The sequence below is a fragment of the Helobdella robusta genome (assembly GCF_000326865.2).
Source record: "Helobdella robusta unplaced genomic scaffold HELROscaffold_2, whole genome shotgun sequence".
NCBI lineage: Eukaryota > Metazoa > Annelida > Clitellata > Rhynchobdellida > Glossiphoniidae > Helobdella > Helobdella robusta.
In genome coordinates this window covers 6,101,267-6,118,987 of record NW_008704083.1, presented here as the reverse complement: position 1 = coordinate 6,118,987, position 17,721 = coordinate 6,101,267, and the positions used below count along the sequence as shown (strand labels likewise).

The window sequence follows — 17,721 nt, the reverse complement described above, 5'->3', positions numbered from 1 at the left end:
CACTGTTTTTCACCAGACTAAAGCAATTTCTATATTTATATTGATAAAAATAATTGTGATATAAATATATTGATTTAATTAAAGCATTACATGTACAGAAAACCGCCATGACACAGTTGTATAAGACCCAGTAAGCCACCACAGTAAGCCAACTCATCCTTAGATCCTACCTCTTTATTTAATTATAGACCTGTAACTAATATTACTTTCATCTCTAAAATAATAGAAAAAGTAGTTTTTAATCAACTGTCATCCTATTTAGACTTTAACTCCTTGCTACCTGTATCTCAATCTGGTTTCAGACCTGCTCACAGTACTGAAACTTCTTTACTTAAAGTACACAATGATATCCTTCTCTCTAGTGACAATAGTAATCTTACTCTTCTTCTTGCTCTTGACTTTTCCTCGGCTTTTGATACTGTTGACCATACTATTCTCTTGAGACTGCTGCATCTTTCTTTTAATATTACTGATTCTTGTCTATCTTGGTTTTCTTCTTATCTCTGTAATCGTTTTTCTTCTGTTGTTTTCAATAATTCTACTTCTAACTCATCTACTCTTACTTTCTGGGTACCTCAGGGTTCTTTCTATCCTTGGCCTTCTTCTATTTATACTCTATACTTCTATACTTCTGAACTACCTCGTATTATTAATAACTTTTCTTTCTCTAGTCAACTATATGCTGATGATTCTTACATTTATACTTATTTTCCTCCATCTAATCTCAATAGTGTTCTTCATAATTTATCTCTATGTCTTTCTTCAATTATCGCTTGGTCTGACTCTATGTGTCTTAAACTTAATCCTTCTAAGTTTGAATTAATTTGTTTTAATAAATCTAAACATTCTATTACTATTCCTCCTATTATCTTACCTGATTCTAAAACTCTTGATGTCTCTCATAAGTTTCGTAGTCTAGGTTTTATCTTTGATTCTACTATGTCTTTCTTCTCAGATTAATAGTGTTGGTAGAAGCTCTTACTTTCATCTACGTAGAATAAAAAAACTTTTGCCTTTTCTTGATGATCCTACTCTTCTCCTTCTTGTTACTTCGTCAGTCTTATCTAGGATTGATTATCGCAACTCGCTCTACTATGGTCTTCCTGACTCTATACTCTATCCTTTAAGTAAAGCTTTTAACTCTGCTGCTCGTCTAGTTGCTCATGCCCCTTTCTTTTCTCATATATCTCCATATCTTGTTCTCTTGCACTGGCTACCTATAAAATATAGAATAATTTTTAAAATTTGCACGTTCATATATAAGTCTCAATCTAAATTATTTCCTAAGTATTTATCAGATATATTAATTGAACCTAAACGGCCCCGGTTTACGTTCGTCTTCTTCTTTTCGCTTTTTCTTAACTCGTGTTAAACACTCTTTTACTAAATCTGCATTTGCTTTTTCTGGTCCTTTTCTCTTGAACTCTCTACCTCTTTCTCTGACTACTTCTCCAACACTTGCCAAGTTCAGAGCGGATCTCAAGACCCATTTGTTTTCAAAATTCATTGAGGAGCGCTGTTGAACTTCGCGGAAATTGATTGATATGGATGGATGTTATATATATCCATGCTACATACTTATAGTAGTTTCTATGCATGCAAATTTAAGCGATAAACGGTGCAGTTACGTGCTAGTATTTGTAATTAATTATTATCGTTTCACCGCCAATATCCTGGTTTTTCAATTTAATTAATTAAATTTTAATTTAAAAATTAAGTTTCATATTTTAAAAATAATAATAATTTACTTACTTTTTTAAAATTTAAAAGACTTGTAGTTAAAACTTTTATTTAATTAATTTAAAATTTAAATTAATTAAAATTTTAATCTGGTATTGTATCAATTACATTACTCAAATTAAAATTTAATAAATAAAATGACTAAGGTCGTCATTAACATTTTATGCAATTTTTTCATCTATATTCTTTTTACTGCATCCTTTCTTATTGCTTGTGCAAAAGATGAAATAGTTAATGATAGGGTGGCAAGTTTTCACACTTTTTCTACTGCAAGTTCTCTTGAGGGCTTGCCAACAACCAAATCATTGGATCAGTCTAGGTTAGTTTTTGGTTAAAATACTGCATGGACAGTTTTTTTGTATTTATTTTTATGTCCTGCTCTTTCTGTTTATTAGTCTTAATTAATTATACTAAATATACTCCTAACATCCCTCAATTTTATATTAATGATTAGATTGTTTAAAAAATTTTGATGGATGACAAAGTTGAATAAAGATTATGAATAAGATAATTTGAACCATGAATAGGTTTCTGTTGTATGATGTAAACCCTGGGGAAGGTTTCAATCTGAGAAGAGATGTGTACCTGAGAATGGCGAACCTGGTGAAGATGCTTAACAAAGTTGGTTCTTTATCGAATCAGTCATCAACTTCTTTTTATAATAATCTTATTACTTAGTGAAAAACATTTTTTACTTTAAGGTTCAATTGTGGACGTTGGTTTTGCCAGCTTGGAATCATTTGTATCACTGGAGATCTGATGTTAACCAAACAAATATCCCATGGTATACATTTTTTGACATTGGTAGCTTGAATAAACATGTTCCTGTCATTGAGTTCCATGATTTTGTGAAAGGTTATTTCAGTAGTTCAAATTGCAAAAACATCAGGTGTGCAATTTCATATAATTGAATAATGGCAGGTCATAACATATTTTTATTTTTTATGTATGTCAACTACTTTAACAAAAATAATTTTAAACTGATGCACTCACACACACACAAGATGAGGTTGATCCTTTATTTTTTATTTCAGTAATGGATGGCAGGCCTATTGATGATGTCATTTATTTCCAGCACTACAAGGAAGGGTGGGGAGGCAAGTGGGTTGAGAAGATGGATGACAGAGAATGCAATGACAACCATCCTTTCTATCAAGTCTCAAAATTTTTATTCATGATCGTTTTTCTATAAAACCAGTTTAAATTTTAAGCTTTTCAAATTATGCAGTTTGTTTTTAATTTGAAGCACTTAGTTTCTTACCAATTTTAATTTGTGTTTATTCAAAAGCTGGTTAAGTAATTAATTTTTTTATTTAAAAGTTCAAACCTGTTCATACAATTTTGAAAAATTTTCAATTTTATTTGTCTATTTAAGTTAGAAGATGGCTTATGGCATTGGTACATGCCAAACATAACATCAGTGAGATTCAAATGTGTGAGCATCCAAGCAGAATACAGTTTTTTGAAAGACTACCTCATCCATAATTTATCAAATTCCTGGTAGATTTAACTGATTTTCATTGGTTTGGCCATTTTGTTATTTTAGAATTGTACATGAATACGTACTATTCATATTTTTTGCAATAAGTGCAAAAACAATTAAATGATATCTAACTTCACAAGTCTAACTTTTTACTCAAACAATCACAAGGGCGGTGATGTTTCCACGAGGTGAGCAGGTCATGCATGGAGAATATTCAGAATGGAGTCAAGAATTTTGGACGGCAGGTTTTTTTTATTACTTTTTATTTTTTAGTTTTTAATGGTTATAACATTACTGAATGTTCAAAGCATTTTTTCACAATTTTTCTGAATTTTCTAAATAAATTTTTTAGTACTAATCGATTATTCAACAGCACGAACATTTCATGCAAGCAGGTTTCATCTATTGACTTCTTGCATTGATTTCTTAAAATTAAAGTTGTAATGATGAATTGGTAATTTTTAGCTGTTCCAAAAATATTGAAGTAGTCATGTTGATTGTTAAAAAAATAAATTATGTTTGAACAGCACTGAGAAACTATTGGATGCTTTTAAATATTATTGACTATTAAAATAAGACAAACAAATAATAACTGCAATAAAAAAAATTAAAAATCGTTATGATTTTTTTTAAATCTTTGGTTTTCTTTTTTATGTCCAATCTTAAATCAACTTTATTTTATGTCATTTGTTTGTAAAATGTTCGTAACTTTCCATAATTAAAAGATATTTTTTATTTCAGGCCAGACGTAGTGTACGTTTTTCCAAAGATCTTGTAAGTATTGGCGATAAGTTTCGATCAACTATGTTGGATTCTGATGACTTCAGAGACCAAACTGTCATGGAAGACAACTGGAAAAAAATGAAAGTAATGCATTGAGAATAAGTTTTCTTTCATCAACTTTTGGTTATTAGCTTGGAGAAAGAAGATTTCGTAATTTCCATACGTGAATGATTATTGCCATCTTAATTAATATTACCTGAAACAATTTGAATCCATTCCTGGCTTATGTTTTCTAAATAAACCCATAATGTTCATCGCTTATTTATTATTTCACTACAGCAGTCTTTACTCACTCTCAATTGGATTACTGCTAAAAATAGTGGTCTTATTATAAGATATATTACACTATTGTGGTCACTATAAATAATTTATTTTTACCTACATAATTGTACACAACACTGCTTTACACAAATGTTTATTAATAGTTATATTTCCGGCATAGGCTAGTTAATAGTTATATTTAAATAAGTGGATAAGGTTACAGAATGTTTTATAGTTTATTAAGTTGTAGTTTACATAATTGCGTTTCTATTCAATTTTTCTTGAATACTCCCAATAAGAAATAAATACGGTTCATTGATTGTTTTCAATATTTTAACTGGTTACTTACTGATCATCAGCGAAAACACGGAGATGCCCTTGGCGGTCCGTACCTTGCGGCCCACCTGAGAAGGAGGGACTTCCTGTATGGACACCAGGACAAACTTCCTTCCATGAAAGCTGCAGCCCAGCGCATCAATGAAATATTGGATGATCTGCACTTGAAAAAAGTTTTTGTGGCTACTGATGCTTCAGGCGAAGGTTTGTGTTGTTCATTTCTCTCTATATTTAAAGGAATCTCATTTTTATTTTATTTCATATATTTACTTTTCAATTAAATAAAACGTTTCTTTGAATTCGAGATGACATTAAAGTTGCTAGTGCAATAAAAACCAGGTCATCTTTATTTCTTCAAATGTCTGTGACAACTCTTTGTTGAATTTCTAGAATTTCTTTGTTGAATTTTCATTTAAGCATATAATTTTACATTTATCATTTCTAATTTGTATGAAATGTTGCAAAGAATAATTTGTGTACATATTTGTTATTCACCAGAGCTTGAAGGACTAAAGATCAACATAAAACCTTCAGTAGAAGTTTACAGATACCAGGGTGACAAAAACGTTCTCAGAAAATACGGCGATGGAGGTGTAGCCATCATCGATCAGTGGATCTGCGCTCATGCCAGGTGTGTCGATACTGAATTTGTTTACTCGTTGTTTTTCTACTGTGAATTCAATTACTTGGTAATTTAATCTTAACGATTATGAAAATTTTCATTGAAGATACTTTATTGGAACCACATCCTCAACATTCTCATTCCGTATACATGAAGAGCGTGAGATCCTGGGCTTCAGACAAGAAACTACGTACAATGCTTTCTGTGTAGATGGTAACTCTGCATGTGAGCAACCAAGTAAATGGAAAATCATATACAAAAAGTAATATCAACCCATCCGTTGGTTTTCATGACGATTGCTAGACTTTAGTATCGATTGATTAGTTGATTGATAAAGTAATTCTGTTAAAAATTCTAGTCACCCTGCCTTCATAATTCACCTACTGCTCTTCATCTTCATTGATGATGCTTCGATGTTTTGATCGCATTGATAAATACTTTCAATTATTGCCCGCCTAGAAAACTACCACTGCTATTGCACTTCACTGATAAAGAATTGTTAAATTTTTTGATCGTTTTCAAATATTTTCTTTTTATAATATGGCGTTTTGTAATTAAGATAAAAGTCAAATTCGTCACTTAAAATATTAACCCAATAGTTACTAAAATGTATGCAAATACAATAATATTTAAAATACATTTATGACTTTCATTAAAATTAAGTTTCGCAAAATCAGTTCAAAAAATTAATTGAACAAAAATCAACTCTTGAAAAATATGCGGGGACTTGTTTGGAGCTGTTTATCATTATGTTCATGTGATTAGCTGTAGTTAATTAGTGTTATGAGCGCTGTTTCGTATTGTGAATTGTAGAAAATGTAAAAATTATTTAAAATCTGGCGCAAAAAAATCTGAATCATCAAGTTAATTGGATTGATAATGTTTAGAAAGTGTTTAAAATATTTTTAAGTATCATTTAATTTCGTTCGTTAAGACTGCAGCTTAAAACAAAACTTGAATACTTAGAAGTGAATAAATAGATGCAAATTATACGTATTACAATAAAAAAAACACATTGTGGAGAACAGTCATAAATTATTTCTTGGTACATTATTGAATCATAACAAACAGTTTAATTGACTCACAATCATAAGTTAGATTCGGGTAGCATATATGTATATACATTTACATTTAATACGAATACCATGTATTTACCAAAAATGAAGATGAACGTAGAGAAGAGAATTGAATGCATTTGAAGTTCTGTTCTACCTGACTGACTGGCTGGTTGCTCAGAAAAGAAAATTACTTAGGGTTATTTTCTTTTACTGATTAATGTCAGCGTACTGTGGGTGGTGTGTGGTGTCTGTGTGCGTTTAACATTGAAGATAGATGGATCAAATTTGGGTACGTAATGCGAACGCAATCAAAAAATATCATTGAAATAATTGAAAAAAAGCATGAAATCATTTTAGCATAGTCGAAATGACGATGATGATTGAAACTGAAATGTTTATTAAATCATAATACGTTTGAATTGTATTTAGTAACGTTCCGATGCACATAGTCTTAAAATAAATTAATTCACATAAAAGATCTGTTTCAGTAAATTTTATGGTTAAAAAATCAGGTAGAAAAATAAAAAATCCACCAAATATATAGGTATGTATATACAAAAATTAATAAATAAACTAATAAATATATATATATACATATATATATATAGTTATATTTAAAGATTGTCATAAACTTGAACCAAATCATAAAATCGTGGGCTGTGTGAGTAGTGTCCAGTTATATCGATGGTTGCTGGTGTGTGCGAATGGTAAAACGGGAGGTTCAATTAGGTACCAAGTGTCTCTCACGACTGTGGCTTCCTGTTTGGCGTGGTTTGTACATTTGAACGCATTTTAACAAATATTTTTAAGAGTTTGCGCAAATAAAGGTTTCTTGTATATTTTGAGTATTATAAAATTGTAGTTTGAAAATATTTAAGAGAGCTCATTTGTTATTGATTGCTTTCATATAATTCAATAATTTTTTTAATTTTTTGTTCGTCCATGCCGTTCAATAAATATAAGTAAATAATTTGGAATTAGAATGATTATGCGTGATGGAGTCAATGCAGTGACAGCATCCAACCCGAAAATTGGGGCGGGAAGAAGAACACCTACCTGGGCTGCCGCTACAGCGCAATAAGGTATCTTCTGTATAATTTCGTGGAAAGCATTGAGACTTCGACATGGCTGGCCGACCAATCTTCTTGTACACGTGTCCAGGTTGATGCCGTGTGAGACGAACAACAAACTGCCACCTGATGATAACATTTTCTTATTTAAATATATATAATTATTTAAATTATTAAAATTGGTCGCCACTTCTTTGAAAATAATTTATTATTTAAAATTAATGCAGTTAGATAATAAAAAATAGTCATCAGGTGAAATGCAAAAATACTATAAATACATACATTTTATGAATAAAAGAATAAATGAATAAATCCCAACGTAATGATGTCGACAACCTTGATGTTCATGCTTCTTCAAAATCTCCTTGGTGACCAAGCAACACCTTTCATAAAAATGCTCCACAGTTTCGTTGGTGTTGAACTTGGAGACGGACCAGACGGGTTTATATGATTGGTTGACAGGGTAGCCTGCATCCCTCAACTCGGCAAGCGACATGAAGTCTGGTAGACTTTCTTGGTACCAACTCAACCATTCAAAGAGGCCGGGTTCTATGTTTATTTCCTTGTCTAATTTCATACCTTGCAAAAGTATATTCAACTTATTATCTGTTAATAACAAAAGATTTAAAAACGATTTAATGACTAGTTAAGCTATGTGGACTATTAAACGGCCGTTAACATAATAGATGGTATTTCTAGTCTGATTCATTTTTACGTTGTAAGCCAAAAGAAAAAAGCCATTAATTGTAAAATTGTTGAAGCACATGATATAACTTGCAAACATTTAAATAGAAAGCCTAAATCTAAACGTACAATTTTGTGCTTCAATTATCCAAAAACCAAAAAGCAGCAAGACAAAGACTAAAAAAACCTTCTAGAATACTTGATGCAGTTTCGACACATCTAAGAGAGGGCGATGCATAAACGTGACTTATTTCAATCTCTTTTTCATACATTGCCTCACCTAAAATAATTTTCAAAACTTTCATATAATTTAATTGCGCGACCCACCTATGTGATATTATATTGATATGCGTGAACACGCAGAAACGAACAAACTATATAAAAGAAGACCAACCCAAGAGACGAGCTTGAAAGTGACCCTGGACAGTGATGGGAGAGTCCTGGCTGAAAGACTGTGGACCCCCCTTTCTCTTCGCAACTGAGCCGGGCATGTTCAGGTCGTATCGAATGTAATTACCTGACATTGCATCAAGCATCACAATTTAGTAATATGAAATTGAAACAAAAAGCAAAATGTATCACGGTTTATGAAAACAAAATTTACATCAGAAGCAAATTATAAACGAATGAAATATACCTGCATTGTTGAAGCAACACTGAATCCAGTTCTTTCCAAAAGTGAAATCAACTCTTTCTCCGTGCCTGACGACAAACAACTGCCTCGGTCCCTTCGGTGATGTGCCTGTCAGTGGTGATACTGCTTGGTGTCGGCCTTTGTGTTGCTTTGTTAGGCTGTCATCTAAAAAACAAATTTTAAATTATGGCAACAATAATTTAGTCTGAAATAAGAGCAAATTTGTAATGTTATAAAAAAAATGTGAAAACAATCAATCAGTGTTGTAGCAACAAATAAAACTAATACATTAGTAATAACATTTTGTCACAGGTTTTCTGAAAAATATCTGATAATAATAATTAACATTGAAAAACCAGAAACAAAAACAAAGAATAAATATTTGTAACAGCTGAACTGAAAATGAAACTCAGACATAAAAAATATTAAACAGAGCAAAGTTCTTAAAGAGAAACTCTCGTAAAAAAAATGAAACTATTAACCATCTCCCTTATCTCGACTTGTTGTCATCGATGAAGAAGATGAAGATGATTGTGAGTGAGATGTGGCAACATCGGGGAGGGGACCGTAACAATCCTCCTTCGCCCTTTTCAAACTGTCACCAGCCCGACTGCCAGTGCAAGAGTTCTTGTCGTTTTCTGCGTCATCCACTTCCATCCTGTTGTTCCTCTCCAGGGTCTCGTTCATTTCTTCGATGACTCCGAGACTGGTCGGGATGATGGCGGTGAGAGATTTGCGGTCGAGATATGTCGATTCTGGAGTTATGGAGGGCATGTTTGTGCACATGGCATTGTTCTGGAAAAATGAAAATTACATTATCACGTAATTATAACAACATGATTGCTTTATTAATACTGATGATGATATTTTTAATTTGGCCCAGCTTTTGAGATGACAGTCCTTAAGAATAGTTGGCAACTGAACATCTAAATAGATTTACTTAATTCCAAAGCTGGCCAACCTTGGAATGAAACGTTGCAGATGTTAAAAGGAACCTGATCCTGGGTTACAGTGGTTGGATTCAAATGCAATTCTCGCCAACCATACAAAGTGTGTCTGATGCAGGCATGCATTGATTCATGTGTATTTGCATATGCTATTTTTATTGAGTTAACCTAACACCACTGAAAAACATTTGGGAAAAAAATTATAACCAAGATTAGCGTTAGGTGATAAGATGAAAAAAAAATTAATAAATGAAAAACAAGAGAAATGAAAATGCATGAACAAACTTGGTCTGTGGTCCAATGTGTTGGTCCAACCTGGTCAGTCTTCACAACAAAATCTTTATTAACAAGAGGTACATTTCTGAACAAACAAAATTTATAAATTACTAGTTTTAACATTAATACTTCAGTTTCTATAAACATAGCAAGGGCAGCTTCTCATAAAATAAAAAGTATTTGTAGTCAAACACGCATTATTGATTGAATTGATTTAAAGCAGAAAAACTCATTTTAACTGAAGCACAATGTACATGAATGCACCAAAACAAATGCAATACATTCGCAACCACAAAATAAGTATGCAGCGACAAGTTCCCATTCAGATATCTCCTACCTGTGCATAACCCAGGTTTCAGTCTCAGCACTGCGTTCTGTGTAGGCACCAGGAAACATTCCAGAGCATCCAGTCATCCACGACGTTCCCTCGTACCAGCCATCTGTACTCGTTTCAAGCTCGGATTCTTTCACAAAGATGTAGTCCCTGTCACAGAGCTCCAACTCATCCGTCACTCGTGGGATGTACGTGTAGAGAACTTTGTGCACCTGTTTTGTAACAAACCCTCCTTGAATTAAGACATTCACTATTACATCATTCTAATATATTGGTCATATAAAAATGTTGTATACCAATACAACAAGTGGGTATAACAGGCAGATGCATTATTACACTGAATAAAACTAAGAAGAACAAAACAATCAACACAAACTGAGATATTAATGTTATTATTAGCATGTGGTCAGTATTATCCTGTTTATATATATTGAGATAATATATTAAATGAAATTAGCCTAATACGTGAATATATATTTATGAAGCACTATATCGAGTACAAGAGTTGTGCACCTGCAACTTATCCATGTTCCTATCCCTGGAGTAGAGCCTGAGGTCCCAGCGAGCGGGCAGATGAATGTTCACATTCTTTGCAAGACTTTCCAGCTTTGAACGTTTGTCGGCTGCAAATTGGTAGGCCAGGCTGATGTGCAGTTGTTTTGTGTAGAGTTCAACATTTATATCTGCAGAGAATAAAATAATGTGATAATTATAATGAGAAAAATTTAATATTTTATATGTCAAATATTTTGATGTCATATTCAAATCATTCAAACATCTTTTCTGAACATCTTATAAACTGAAACTCTAAAAACATTTATATATAACATAAATTTATAAAAATAAAACTTATTTATTTATAAGCTCACTTGATTTCTTCATTTCCTCAACAAAATCATTCATTAACTTTTTCAAAACTTTAGCATATGACTCCATGACAAACAAGCCAACAAATTTGACTGATGAGAAATAATCAAACTCCAATTTCTCTAGTAACGAGGAATATTTCTCTGATATATTTTTGACTGTGTGTGATAGGAGTGATACCATTGAGTTGGATGCCTGTTGAAAATATACATTCAACCAATCAGTCAACCAATCAATGAAACAATCAATCAGTCAACCAATCAATGAATGAAATCATCATTAGTTATTGCACATACAAAATATAACAATTGAACAACATTACATTGTTGTCCAATTAAAAAAGTACATTGATATAAATTTTTTTTCCGAAGAAAAATAGGAAAACCTGGAAAAATGAACAGAGCGTGATGTGAGGGAAGTAATTGTGGGCCCTGTTCCATCCACATTCCTTGAAGGACTTCTGCCAGAAATCGAGAAATTCTTGTTGCAGGGGGCCAAGCGGACAGAGGTACAGGGTGTACTCCCTCTGCCTGTTTTCATCAAGTGTTGGATCACGAACGTGTGATAGCAACCTTTCGTAATGTTGAAAATGATATTATTATTGTTATAACTATATTGCCGTGACTAAAATGATTGCTGGTATAGTTGAAAATTATAGTGATAATATTTTTATTAAAATTAACAAGATTGGAATCATTGAATCAAACACCAGAGCTGGTAAGCAAAGTCTGGTTGAGTGTTAACTTAAAAACATGAGACAGTTATTTTAGATTCATTGTTGTTTTAAATAAGCAGAACAACAAAAATTATCTGAACCACTTGCTTGAGAAACCTATTGAAAACTGCATTTACAATGCTGTTAAATGAGGTTTTATTGACTTGAAGAAAAAATGTGAATCAATGTTTTGGGAGAATTACAAATACTTTTAACAACACTGATGTAACCTTAAAAAAACAAATTTTCAAATAAAAGTTTATCGTCAAAAAAGCACTTCAATAACATTATAACTATACTTTTTTAAAGCATTCAGTTATTGAAAACCATAGGTTTTACATAATTTATGATTGAGTCTAAAAAAGAACATAACCTAAATTAACATTATTAACTACTGACCAATCACAAGCTAACATTATTAACTACTAACCAATCATAAAGACATAAGCTAACATTATTAACAACTAACCAATCACAAGCTAATATTATTTACCACTAACCAATCACAAGCTAACATTAACTACTGACCAATCACAAGCTAGTTGAACTCCTTTGTCTCCTGTGGCAGCCAAGGCTTTTTCTCTAAAAAAATTATTCATAATTTTATTAAAATGATTGAGCAAGGACTGTGGATGACTTTTGCCTTATTTGACACTACCAACTTGGTTATTTTAGAGGTTATTTAAAGATTAAATTGCCTTCAATACATTTTGCTGTTCATGTTTTTAAACTTAGTTTCTTAAAACAATGTGACTTAATATGATTTTTTTAAATGATCTAATAAAATCATTAGATTAGATTAGAAGTTAGTAAATTAAATCACCAAATTAGAACCTCACTCGCCTCAAAACAACAAAATTAACAACAATATTTTTAATTATTATATATTAAAACACACTATAAACTATAAAGATACAAACCCATTACACTTAAACATTCATTAAACTACAAAAAATAATGTTCATGTCATTGTAACATGATGCGGATATGACATGATGACTTGAGTCCTCATGGTCCATCATCATCCTCAACAATTGAATGAATTGATGAGAAATTTTCATCAATTCAATTTTCATTGAAAATTAAATTAACTTAAAACTGAATCAAATAGAATTCAAATTATAAAAAAAGGACTAAAAAACTTGAACCAAGAAATTGAACTGACGCTCTCAACTTTGGGAAGCCCATTTGCAAGAGGATTTCAAGGGAGGTTCGATTCCTTCGGATGGTCAGCTCCTGCCCCTTCGTGTAACGCCGTGGTGGCAGCTCCAATGTCGACATTTCGGATTCTATTTTTTATTTTATTTCATTCAAAGACGATGCGGAACAACCAACTAACTATCGCAACCTCTTTTTATCGAAAATAACCATTTGGCTTTTGTTTACAATTATTTGTTATTTAAGTAAGTATGACTGATATGTGATGATCTAGTGTTCACTTATAAAAAAAACTGCCACATTTTTAACCTGAAGCAGAATTCAGTACTAAACTTTTGAGTTTTATATTAAAAGAAATTGTAATTCGAATGCGTGAATTGTTCTGTTGATAAATCGAAAGCCACCAACAACGTACGAAATTCTTAATAAACAGAGTTATGCTTTTAGTAAATGCATTTAGTAAATAACTAAGATGTGTTATTTTAAGGCAGGTTTTGTTTGGTAGGCACACATGAACAAAAAAATATGTTGATGTTACTGGTTCTAACAAGTTGATGTTGTTGGTTTTACTATTTAAACGGGCTGATGTCACGAAAAATAACGAACAATTAGAAAAATATGACATTTGTCTACTCTACACTCGCCAAATAAGAAAGTGATTGGGCAGTATGACGATATCAGCCAAAAACAATGTCATTTTGTAGGCGAATTAGCTCTGGTTATTTCTAAGAATATATTTAAAGTCAATCTTATTACACGTTACTCAATTAGCTTCTCACATTACAGTTTTTTTAATATTAAATCTTTTATTCGTCAGTGATGATTCTGACTGGGAATGTTTTGCTGGAATTGTTTTGAACTTTAATGATTTATTAACCTCCTTATTTATATCATAAAACAAAATTTTCTAAACTAAAAAAAAAATGGTCATGATTGTTTTAAAAACTTATCTTTTAAAAATAAAGAGCATATAAGTTGGATAAGCTCTTTACAAAATGAAGTTTTACATTCAAAACTGATCTTATAAAGCAATTTTTATACATAGGTAAACTATCTATAGATCATATAGGCTAGCTGGGGATTGATTGTCATTTTGTCGATAATAATATTACATCAATGTCAATGACATTGACATAGTTATTGTTTTCACCATTAATTCAACAAATTATTAATTAAATTTAATAAAATGTAAATTAAATTTAATTTAAATTCTGTCATTCTTAAACCTTTGTATAGTTTGCCATATTTCTTGAAGAAAAATCATTTTAAAATAACACAAACGTCTACAAATTTAAAAATTATCAGACATAAAATTCTATTTTTTCACTGATTCATCTGTTTGATGCCCTGCCTGTGTTTGTCGTACCAACTCCAAGGCTTAATAATGAACCGGTAGATATAACTCTGCCTATAAAGTTTGACAGCCTAACATAAAAATACTATTAAGCCAATTTTACAGACCATTTACAGAAGTACTTACAAATAAAACCAAACCATATTAGTACGAAGTACGATCAGTCAACCACAAAGTACAACCATCCAATCACAATGTACAGTCAGAGTCATCTAATCACAATGTAAAACTATCCAATCACAAAGTACCACCATCCAATTACAAACTAAGTACGTCATAAAAACATAAAAACTTTCAAACCTCTTTCCAACAACTGAAATAATAAATTGTGTTTATTTGGCATATTTTTGCGTTCTGAATGTTGCAGAAAAACTAGATGAATGAATATCGCAGCATGAAACACACAAAACATTGCCAAGATTTTTTCGGCGAAATGAATTGGGCGTAGGAACGATAAATTTCTGACTTCTTGCAACAGCGCGCCAAACATCGATAGGAACCGTAAGAGCCGGTAAGCATTAACGTTCCATTTTTATTATTTCCTTTTAATCTTTTTTATTTCTTTTTTCTATTTATTTATTCTACTATCGTTAATTATGTTAATTTATTCATCTCCGTCAACTTCATCGCATTTATAGACACACAACTCCAATTTATTTGAAAAACAAAATTTTTTTAATAACACACTATAAAAATATTGTTACCTGTTATTAAAAATACTGTCACCAGAGTGTACAGTGTGCTGCAAGAAATCAACAGATGAACAGAACGTCAATGTAATGAATTCTTTCCTCGATTTCATTAAAATAGGTAACGCTGAACTAATTACTTTAAAATACGCGCCGAACTGAGAATTTAAAATATAAGTAACAAAGTGAAAGCAGTTGAAAAAGTGAATAGTGAGATGAGAGGTAATTTCTCCCAGGACCTGTTTACATGTTTCATTGAATTTTTTTGTTGTTTCGTCATTGTTTGCTTGCTTATCGTTGTTGTTGTTCATTATTTTTTCATTATGATTGCAATGTTACATTTTTGTATATTAGTTATTGCTGTTGTTGTGTTCTGCATATTTATATAATCACCATTCAGTTATTTGTTGTTATTTTTCGAAATGATTCAATTTGTTCTTTCATAGTTTTTGTTACATCTGTAAGAGTATTAAATTCAATAGTGATAATTAAATATTTTATAACTTCTGCAGTCCTGTAAGCATCCCCGTTTTAATTGCACTCTCAGCTGAAATAACTTTTTATCGTTCCTCCTGTTCATTCCTGCCGGCAATATATTATTATTATTATTATTGTTGTTGTTGTTGTTGTTTGCAAAGAAAGTTCAGCGAACTATCTACTTCGTCTTATGTTGTACTCTGTTGCATGGTTCCAGCGCGACGATTGACGTTGTAATTCTCTGCACGAATCGAACGTTTCATCTCTCATGTGAACAAACCAGTGCCGACAATCTTCTTCCTTCATTCCACTCTTTGGCCAACTCAATGAATTGTACGTTTTTGTTAAACATTATGTATAAACAAACAAAAATGTAGATATATTTTTAATAGAAAAAAACATTAACAGTTGACTCAATTATCTTGTTATGATTTTCAGTATAAATTTTCTTTATTTGCGTTGCCATCGCTAATGTTGGTTTTGCTACTCAGCAGAAATATGAATCTAAAAAGATTTCAACAGGCACACAAGAGATAGGTGAATATCGTAGTTTTGCTATCCACAGAGAAATGGATGGATGAATGTATGAATAGATGAATGATGGAATGAAAGGAAGTGAATGAGAGTCCTTTTCTCTCCGCTAATTTCCCTTTTCATTTTAAACCACGCAATGACTTTCCTCTGAATTTTGTGACATGTTATTTACAACCGAATCACAGTAGACAGGCGACTGACCGAAAATGACCGAAGTATCGTTCTCAAACTGAATCTGCTCAGCATTCTCCCATCTCATCTCACATCATCATTGAAACCATCATTACAAATAATTTACGCATCATCGCCAACGGTGATCCTCATTGCTATCACCAATCATCAGACCTACTCATCAGCGTAACATCATCACCTCGAAAGACATCATCATCTTACTCATCATCACAAGCCTCACACCTCCAACGAAATCATCATCTCACCCATCATCCCAACTTCATCACCCCTAACGACATCATTATCATTATTGTTGACGGTTGAATAATGACATCTCTGTCTGGAGTTAAGCGTCATGCACTTTTATGCGTCTGAAATGATCATCTGACAATAAGGATGCCGACATGACGCCGTGTGGCTGGATTCCATTTGCAGCGAACGCCAACGAGATACAGGCTGTGATAAATTTTATTAAAAAGTCATTTTCGTCCGCGTTAAGCATCTTTTAAGGCCGCATGCATCGTTTGTGCACTTAGGACGGCAATAATTGTATTGCATTTTGCTGCTGATACATGGCTCATTTTCTTGTATAAGTATGTGTGTATGTATATATGTGTACATATATATGTATGTGTTCTCAGTCGTTTTGTGTGTATTCATAAGTTTGTATTTGTATTTGTATTTATATATCGGGATTTGTATTTTTTTGTAGTTTTATATATGGTGTGTTTGTTTTATACAGTGTATGTTTCTCTTCCTCTATCCTGGCTCGGAGAAGTTTATCCGCAGCATTTCATTCAATAGGAACAGCAGAACAGTCGTCAAGAGCAAGCAGGCGGCAACGTTCAAATGGACTCAACTGATCGATTCGCGTTAACAACCTATGAAGCAAACACCAGCACGTACTTCAGCATATATCATCGTACCTGTTTGTTCATTCATCATCATTTCTCAATCAGTCATCCTCTTTCACCATCAATCAAAATCATTCATCATCATTAATTATCATTCATAATCGTTTATCTTTGTCAGCACCATCATCATCATCGTCATCGTCATCATCATCATCATCATCATCATCATCATCATCATCATCATACGTCATCACTCTTCAACTCAAATCTCAAATCACCATTGCAGATATATCAGCATCAACTTACATCGCCGTCATCATCATCATCATGATTCATCATCATCATCATTTCTGCCAATTGTTCCGCGTCTGATAATAATTTACGATCATTTTAAATTACTATTTTATCTTAACACTCAACATGTTATATTTACGAAGTTTCATCCAAAATAGTTTTATGTGATCTTAAATCTTAAAAATTTGTAATTCTTTATACGGTTTACCATAATATTTCCTAAATGTTTGTACCCAAGAAAATACTACTCAGAATAGAGTTGAATTAAAATATTGAGACAGGCAGTCAACATTATGTACAAGATGATAAAAAATGAAATGAAAAGACATGCATAAAACCAACACACACTCACTCCTATCTCCATTTCAACTCGTCGCTAC

At 32.0% G+C, this 17,721-nt stretch overlaps 2 protein-coding genes across 2 annotated transcripts; one reads left to right on the top strand and one right to left on the bottom strand.

The window, feature by feature from the left end:
• Positions 1-2,259: 2,259 nt before the first annotated feature.
• HELRODRAFT_64107 (hypothetical protein) lies at positions 2,260-5,491 on the top strand (the record flags this gene model as incomplete). The annotated part of the gene is made up of 10 exons (XM_009017483.1): positions 2,260-2,361; positions 2,442-2,595; positions 2,775-2,896; positions 3,116-3,240; positions 3,392-3,447; positions 3,689-3,690; positions 3,965-4,090; positions 4,627-4,807; positions 5,102-5,234; positions 5,332-5,491. The coding sequence occupies 10 exons, from the start codon at positions 2,260-2,262 to the stop codon at positions 5,489-5,491; spliced, it is 1,161 nt and encodes a 386-aa protein (XP_009015731.1).
• A 300-nt stretch (positions 5,492-5,791) lies between these two features.
• HELRODRAFT_186383 (hypothetical protein) lies at positions 5,792-13,181 on the bottom strand. Its single transcript, XM_009017482.1, has 13 exons — positions 12,976-13,181; positions 12,339-12,392; positions 11,481-11,667; positions 11,098-11,290; positions 10,742-10,911; positions 10,232-10,440; positions 9,154-9,281; positions 8,675-8,836; positions 8,432-8,554; positions 8,225-8,317; positions 7,690-7,932; positions 7,340-7,479; positions 5,792-7,042 (listed from the first exon to the last, which is right to left on the bottom strand). The coding sequence occupies exons 1-13, from the start codon at positions 13,089-13,091 to the stop codon at positions 6,926-6,928; spliced, it is 1,935 nt and encodes a 644-aa protein (XP_009015730.1). The 5' UTR covers positions 13,092-13,181; the 3' UTR covers positions 5,792-6,925.
• Positions 13,182-17,721: the final 4,540 nt, after the last annotated feature.

Bases quoted from the DNA above. Each gene is read 5' to 3' on its own strand.
- HELRODRAFT_186383 (XM_009017482.1), bottom strand. From the start codon at position 13,091: ATGTCGACATTGGAGCTGCCACCACGGCGTTACACGAAGGGGCAGGAG. The intron at 10,912-11,097 runs GTGAGCTTATAA...TATTCTCTGCAG, and splicing joins TGAGGAAATGAAGAAATCAA to ATATAAATGTTGAACTCTAC. The intron at 9,282-10,231 runs GTAGGAGATATC...TTGCACTGGCAG, and splicing joins GAAACCTGGGTTATGCACAG to TCGGGCTGGTGACAGTTTGA.